General features: G+C 41.0%; 1 protein-coding gene across 2 annotated transcripts in view; it reads right to left on the bottom strand.

Moving 5' to 3' along the window:
* Nucleotides 1-4,222: 4,222 nt before the first annotated feature.
* hyi (hydroxypyruvate isomerase (putative)) overlaps nt 4,223-8,334 on the bottom strand; it is a 52,217-nt gene continuing 48,105 nt past the window's right edge. Inside the window, exons 5-8 of one of the 2 annotated variants that reach the window (XM_022759107.1) lie at nt 5,957-6,006; nt 5,795-5,864; nt 4,698-4,832; nt 4,223-4,627 (exon numbers count right to left, since the gene is read on the bottom strand). In XM_022759107.1, the coding sequence (XP_022614828.1) occupies nt 4,572-4,627; nt 4,698-4,832; nt 5,795-5,864; nt 5,957-6,006 (311 nt within the window). In that variant the 3' untranslated portion in view covers nt 4,223-4,571. The remainder of the gene's footprint in view (nt 4,628-4,697; nt 4,833-5,794; nt 5,865-5,956; nt 6,007-8,334) is intronic. The other variant, XM_022759106.1, reaches the window with a different exon arrangement.

The raw sequence follows: 8,334 nt of genomic DNA, 5'->3' as shown, positions 1-8,334 counted from the left end.
CACCTCCATAAGCTCTGTCCACAGCTGCAGGATGGAGTCATGAGAGTTGGTGGTCGTCTCAGTACATTGTCTATGCCTGTGGAAGAGAAACATCCTATAATCCTGGCAAAGGATCTCCACATCTCAGAGCTCTTACTTAGACATGTACATCAGGAAGTGGGACATGGTGGCCGTAACCATATGCTGTCTAAGCTGAGAGAGAGATACTGGATAGCAGGTGCAAGTTCGGCCATCAGGAGAGTGCTATCCAAGTGTATCATCTGTTGCTGCGTGAATGCTCTACCAGTTCACCAGCAGATGGCAGATTTGCCTCCTGAAAGAATTGTCCCAGATTAACCCCCATTCTCCCGAGTGGGAGTGGACTGCTTTGGCCCATTCGAGGTTAAGAGTAGAAGGAGCATGGTAAAGAGGTACGGTGTTCTATTTACTTGCCTTGCTATCAGAGCGGTACATATCGAGGTTGCATCATCATTGGACACCAGCTCCTTTATTAATGCACTCAGGCGTTTCATTGCCAGGAGGGGACAAGTTCAGGAGCTACGTTCGGACAATGGAACCAACTTTGTAGGAGCAGAGCGAGAGCTGAGGGAAGCTATGGAACAGTGGAATCAGGTGCAGATCCATGATGTCATGCTGCAAAAGGGAATACAATGGAACTTTAACCCACCTGCAGGTTCACATCATGGGGGAGCTTGGGAACGGTTGATCCGGTCTGTGCGAAAGGTTCTCAATTCAACTTTGAGGGTACAAAACTTGGATGAGGAAAGCCTTCACACAGTGAGATTGAAGCCATAATAAACAGCAGACCAATCACCAAAGCCTCCTTGGATCCAAATGACCTGGAAGCATTGACGCCCAGCCACCTGCTACTGTTGAAGACCTCACCAGCATTGCCACCAGGAGTGTTCCAACCCACAGATATTTATGCACATAGGAGATGGAAACAGGTCCAATACATGTCTGACCTGTTTTTGAGAAGATAGAAGATGGATAAAAGAATACCTCCCTCAACTGCAGGAGCGTTAGAGATGGACAGGGGTAAAGAGGAATCTTGTTGTGGGAGACCTGGTCATCGTAATGGACAGCACAGCACCTCGGAACTCTTGGCCTATGGGACGAGTGATACAGACCTTCCCGGACTAAAGAGGATTTGTTTGTCAGGTGTGAATTAAAACCCGAAGCAGCTGCCTGGACCGGCCCATAACAAAGCTTTGCTTGTTGCACGAGGCTGACACCATTTGAGGACACAATGGCTTCAGTTGTGATTTTTTCTTTTTTCTCTCTCTCTTTTTTGACTGTTACTAGACTCTCTTTACAGGACTTTGGCTGTTTGACTTTGATCAATGAGATTGTGGACTGTGAGTCATATGATTCAAGAAGAAAGAAGAGTCATGTGTGGATTAATGGACATTCATTTTGAGCTTTATTGTTGAAAGTCTTTTCATATGTTTATGTCTCCTATGTGATATGAGAGTAATTATTTACATTAACTCAATAATTAGGGGCTGGTGTGTAGGAGCCATATATTGTTTTGATCGGTTGTTCTGCGTTTGATTGGTTTTGTCTTGTTGTCATGGGGATGTGCGGTGTTTGGGGTCATGTAAGCACCGTCGTTGATAGCCGGTAAGTTATATAAGAACCTGCTTCACCTGCACAGGGGGAGTGAGGCAGTTCTTGGTAGCCGTAATTTTTGTTGACCGCTTTTCATCATCGCTTTGTTCTTTTGTTTGTTTTGATACACGTCCGCCAAGTGTACACACTAAACATCCGATGGGCGCGTGAAAAGCCGCTGTAACATCCGATTGTGTTATTAAAACCATCCGAAACATTATCTGGACTCAGTGTGCTTCTATGGAACAGCAGCAGCGTGTTACAAATATACAGGACCTATTCTGCCTCACAAGCGACTTTTAAGGTACTACAAAGCCGCAATAATATATATATTCTAATTGGTGGATTACCTTTGGAGCTCATTCTGATTGGTGGATTACCTTTAACCAGTGTTTTCCAGGTGATACCTTTTTCAAAGAGAAAACCAGGTGGGCAGCCAGACAGACAGAGCATTGTCAGCATGGCAACCTCTAAATTGAGGGAGGGGGCACACATCTGGGTCAAATTACCTGATTAGAGACTCCTCTGATATCTGTGGTGTTTATCAAGCACTTTACTGACATTTCAAATCCAGTACAGACTGCTCCAACACTAAATACAGACAATGATTTACACACCTTTCTACTGTTTTCACTGGAAATATGTTTCACTCAAGTTTGAATCAGGAAGCATTTGGCAGTTAATTTCAGTTTGTCATTCTAACTGACACAGAAACACACATAAATACAGACAAGCAGAGAGGCACACAGACAGACAAACAATCAGACAGACACAGAAAGGTAAACAAGTAAACAGACAGACAGGTAGATAGACAGACACACATAACCAGACACACACACACAGAAAGCTGTTTACAAGTTAGTGCTCAGAGGGAGACAACATGACCAACATGTTTCAGTTCTCAGATTTTGCAGCTAATGGAGTTCAGCTCAACATTTTGGCATCTAACTTTTCAAAGCACTGTTCATCAGTTAAAATGAGCTGCATATTTCAACTATTTTAGCATTGTGTCAGTAATCTCCTTCAGGTGTGAAATTACAAGCTTTGATTGTACATTTCTTCTTTCATTGGTTTTTATTTTCAACCAATTTATGCCATTTAGCTTTCAACTTTTTACATTTTGTATATTTTTTACAGTTTTGTGCTTTGTCACACATTACATTAACTACTCAAGCCTTTTTCAACCATTTCAGGACATTCAACCTCCAGCTTTCAAGTTCTGCTTTTAATCCTGTTGCTACAGCTACTTCAGCTATTGCTTCAGCTACTGCTTCAGGAGTTGCTTCAGCTTCTTCAGAATTGCTTCAGCAATCTCATTCAACTCTCAGCATTCACGCGCATCTTACTTCTTCCGCCTTTCTATGGTCTCTACCTACTCCTTCATACTTTTTCGTACAGAAACCATTCAACTTTCAAAATGTAAAGCCTGTTCTGTAGATTATCGAATGTATACAACTTTTTCTATTTATAGTTTTCAAAATATTAATCTCTTTCTGTGATTTTTTTTGCTGTTCAAATGAATGGAGAGAATGTTCAAATCCTTGAAAGCTTCAGCCTCTGAGCTTCAACTACTTCAGCATAATTTCAGATACAGACTTCATTCAAACTTTAAAATGTTCACAAGACTTTCAGCTATTAAACTTGTGTTCAACTTTTTGATATCTTGTACAGTTTTTGAATTATAAGTTTTATTTTCATGCTTTTTTCAGATTTTTTGAGTTTATAATGGGTATATATTGCAAGGAATGTTCAGGGCTAGAGTGGATGACATCTTCGCTAGAGTGGGAGAAGCTCTAAAATTTGTCTGAAAAAAATCTGTGTAACTCGTCCTTACGGCCACATATTTCGATCTTGACACATCATTTCTTCATTCATCATTAGTAGACAAATTCGTCCGCTTTAATTTAAAGTGACTACCAAGCACAGAGCAACAGAATATTTTATTATTATGGGAGATCTAACTGACTCCACATTACATATATTCTAATTGGTGGATTATTGCTCATTGTGATCGGTGGATTTCATTTAACCAGTTTTTTCCAGGTGCTACTTTTTTCAAAAAGAACAACAGGTGGGCACCCAGTGAGACAGCATTGTCACCATGGCAATCTCTGAGTGGAGGGAGGGGGCACACATCTGGGTCAAATTACCTGATTAGAGACTCCTCTGATATGTGTGGTGTTTATCAACCACTTTATTGACATTTCTGCAATGATTTACACACATCTCAACTGGTTTCACTGGAAATATGTTTCAGTCCAGTTTTAATCAGGAAGCATTCGGCACTTAATTTCAGTTTGTCATTCTAACTGACACAGAAACACACATAAATACAGAGAAGAAGAGAGGTACACAGACAGAAAGACAGGCAGACAGACACAGACACACAGACACAAATTAATCTTACTGAAATTGAATTTAACCTACTCCACTGGTGTTATACTCCAGAGCCTCCTTTTATGTTCTTTCGGTTGTTAACTACTCCTGCATACTTTGTGCTACATAAAACACACACACACAACTAACGCAGTATCCGGGGAGAAATGGACAAAGCTGATTGTTATTGGCTAATTAGACTCATTACCAATTAATTGGTTGATTTAGTTGCTGTTCTCACCTGGGAACTGATATATCTGGTAACCTAAAGATTTTTATAGTTTTATCATATATTATTATTATCACCCTATAACATGTTTAACCTCTGCCTCCCAGGATTGGTTTCTTAGGTTTGTGACGTATGAAACCCTGGCTGTCTGAATCTGTTTTTATGAGACTGTCATTGGTTCACTGCAGTTCAAGGTGGAAACACTGGTGTTGACGATTATTTCACTCATATGTCTTGTATTATATAAAAACATCATGTGGATGTTAAACAGTTGATTTCCATCAGAGGGTCTTTAACTGTCATTAATCGCTCAGTGACTCGGATTCACAGGTTTGTGGTTGAGTCACCTGTGTCCTCACTTCCTGTGTGTCCAGTAATCCTTGATCCAACCCAGACCCTGCTGTGTGGAGCCTGCAGTAATGAGAGATGATTATTGTTTTTTTATTGGGTTTCATAATTGATAAATAAAAAGCACACTCACCTAGTGGCTTGTATTCACAGCCGATGTATCCCTGGTAGTCGTATGTCTCCAGAGTGTTGAACAGATAGCTGTAGTTGAGCTCTCCGGCGCTGTCAGGCTCATTCCTGCCTGGAACCTGAGCGATCTGAACATGACCTGAGAAACACAAACAAGAACAACACCTCTGTGTTTCATCTCTATTACCTCCAGAGGCTTGACTGAGCGTGCTCTTTAGTCAACAACATTCGACTTCACATCATTCTGTGAAGTGAAGTAGTTTATCCTGACTAGCTGAAGAAGACAATCTGCAGCTCCATGATATCGACGACTCAAGGTAAGTTTAAATTTACGTGTGAAATGTTAAAATGAAAACAATCTGGTAATAAAATCCTTGTGCTGCTAATCATTCTTGCAAATCAAAATTTTGTGCTTCCAAAATAAACCGTTACAGTTTCATCGTCAGAAATCAAAGTTTGACCAATAAAACCTGTGTGTGTTTATTATCTGAGTCATAAACAGGTTGAGCCTGACAACAGTTGGAAGATAAAGGTGAATGAGAAGATCTGATGAAGCCATTGTCATTGTCCACTTCCTGCTCACACAGACTCAGTAGAGAGCAGCTGCTGAACATAGTGGAGCATTCAGCAGCTGAAGAGGAGCTGGTGGAGACCAAACACAGAGCTAAAAAAGAGGGAACCCTGGACGTTAAACACACTCCACAAGAATCATCATGTTGCTCTGTCTGCCTGACATGTAGAACTGTTCACTAATGCAGTTACCATTGTAACACAGTCACCATGTCATCTTTATAAGGTGCGTTAACAGCTTATTCTGCTGCCTCGAAGTGGCCAAAAGAATCAATGAGGGTCAATCCTGCTGTAACTGCTGTCACAACATGAACACACATGGCTGCCCTCCCCACTTTACTGAACCATGTAAGAAAACACTTCAAATGACTAACTAATTAAACTTCCTGGTTTCCCCTGTTTGTTCCAGGACAGCAGCTGCCTCAGACCCAGCCCCCCTCAGTAAGGGTGATGATGAAGGTCAAAGTCCGACTCAAAGACACATCACCACTTTTACCCCCCCACAACCAACACCATCATCATCTTACTCACCAATCATGGGGAAATACTTGTGTATGTTCTCTGTCAGGTTTCCGTCCATTATTTGCCAGTGAAAAAGATCCTGAAACAGTTCAGACATTTGTTCATTAACAGCTTCATGATGTTTTCTTCTTCTTTCATTTCCAAGATAAGACAAATAAACAGAGCACCCACCATTTGCAGCTTGATGTTCGGCCTCCCAACCTTCTCCAGGATTCCTGCCGCTGCAGACGCAAACATGAGACTCACATTAGACAGCCACACAGTCTTTATTATATCAGTTATTATTACCATTACTACACAGGAAGTATGGTTTCTTTATCTTTTCTGGGTGTCAGAATGACTTATCACAGGTCAACTCTTCTAGCATGGAAGAACACCATTCATCAAAAAAGCTCATTTTAACTCATTCATACACTCACATCCTTTTGATGGCCAAAAAGGTCAAAGGTTGTGACTAACTAAAAATGACACCACAGGCAAGTGCAAAGATGAGACTGGAATTGTTCTGATACCAATATCAAACACCTGTGATGCTGCCTAAAACACTGGATCACGTATAAATCACTCTATGCACCCTGCAATTTTCCCAGAGATCAATTCTTCTTCTCTGCTCTAAAACAGTAGCCTACACAGGAAGTTGCACTTTGCAGCCACTGGCAGCTACTGTTTTAGAGCAGTGAAGAAGAACTGATTTCCAGTAAATAGCAGCCATTAGCAAAACATCAGTAACTTATCTCAGTAGTAAAAAGGCAACATGTCCAGTATGAAGGCTTTCATTTGGAGGAGATTAGATCATAAAAGAAAAGATTCTATGGCATTAATGTATCTGTTCATTTTTTTTTTTTTTTTTACAAAGTTTAACCTGAGCCATACAACTGTAGCGTTAACGCCATATTTTAGGATTTACTCTCGTTGAAATGGGGCACCAGTCCTCTAGGAGGAAACCAATTAATTATTTCATTGCCAAATTTATCAATCTCATATCGGAAGCCATGACTTCTCGATTCAATGGATCTCCAGTCTCTACGTCAAAAGAATACAACAGGACAACAACTGGGTGTAAATAAAAGAGTTTATTAACTAAACTACTATCTACAGAGTAAATGCAAGGTGTAATAATCATAAAGATGAAAATAATAATGAAATGAGCAGTGTGATGAGTTGGCAATGGTGGGAGAGGATATGTTATGGCTATACACTATGGCTATACAGCTAATGACACTACATCTACGAATTAGGTTTGATGATTAAATATTGCTATATTTCGACATCAACCCAGTCATGAGCAGAGTGTTAAGACCGGCCTACTGTGAGTTGCGCTGTAGCTGAAGACCCTCGGCTGGAACCCAGGTGGCTGTGGTTGCCGTGGTAACCCTGGAGACGCGGGATCTAGGTGGAGTCTCCTGGAGGCTGTGTCCTGTTATCACGATGACGGATTCTGCCGGTGTCTCAGCGATTCAGCTCTGGTGGAGTTTGCCAGGAGACTTTCTGTCTCGGGCACTCTTGATTTCTGCTCGGCTTCTCTGCAGGCGGTCGTGCAGATGTTATCTGCTGGTGTCTCTTGTGGGTTGATGCGAAATAAACTCTAATGCTCTTCACTTTGGCTGGATAACTTTAGAGGAGGCCGGTGTTGACCAGATGACTCTAAAATTGTCAAAATCTTCAAAAAGGAAAACTTGATGATGATTAAAAGTTACAAAATTACTCTGAGGCACTTCTGTTGCTTTGGTTCAGTTGGTCTTGACTTGGCTTATAAAAGTAAAAGATCACGCATGTAGACAAAAATCATGTCACTTGTAGCTTGTGGCAAAGAAAAATAAAAGACGCGAAAAGTGCAAAAATGACTAAGAGCCATGAGTTTGTGGCTAGCAGCTTAGAGCTAAGAGTTTACATGGCTACAGAGCCGGGCTTTGAGCTGGGACTCTGAGCTTTGAGCAAAGATCTCAGCTTCTAGTTTCTGCATCGTTTCTCGCTTCTCGCATCTTCTTGTCATCTGGGTTCCTCTGACTTTTCTTAACTGACATCTGACCTCTTCTCACCTTTCAGGCTTTTCTTGGAACTTTGTGACTTGTTCTACACTGACATCTGACCAATGTGTGAATTGATCACGACTGTTTTATCCCCTGGGAGCTGGTGCATGTTTCAGGGGCGTCACCCGTCGTCTCCTGTGTTTCCACTTGGAGAAGAGAGTAATTTTCCAATGAACTTTGGAATAATTTAAATCTAGAGTTTACTTATAAACTCGCACATCCGTCTTCCACCAAGACCACAACATTAAGTGAAACTAGAAAATTCCAGGGAAATTTTGAGTGCCACGGGGGCTACTGCCGGGATGAGTACATGATTTATTTCCAGTGTTCAAAGTCACCCTGATCATATTCTGGTTTTGAGAAATGTCTTGATATAAAAGACTCTGATATAAAACAATGTCACATCCCTCCATCATGTATTATGTGGGAAATATCTCATATTCTGTGTTGTTTTTTTAAATAAAACAAGAGGCAACATGTCTTCAAACTGGCATTTAAAGGGTTAAAATCCTGAAAACT

Source organism: Seriola dumerili, unplaced genomic scaffold (assembly GCF_002260705.1).
Source record: "Seriola dumerili isolate Sdu_G_001 unplaced genomic scaffold, Sdu_1.0 BDQW01000319.1, whole genome shotgun sequence".
NCBI classification, from domain to species: domain Eukaryota; kingdom Metazoa; phylum Chordata; class Actinopteri; order Carangiformes; family Carangidae; genus Seriola; species Seriola dumerili.
Note: the sequence above shows the minus strand (reverse complement) of the source record. Positions and strands in the feature narration are given on the sequence as shown.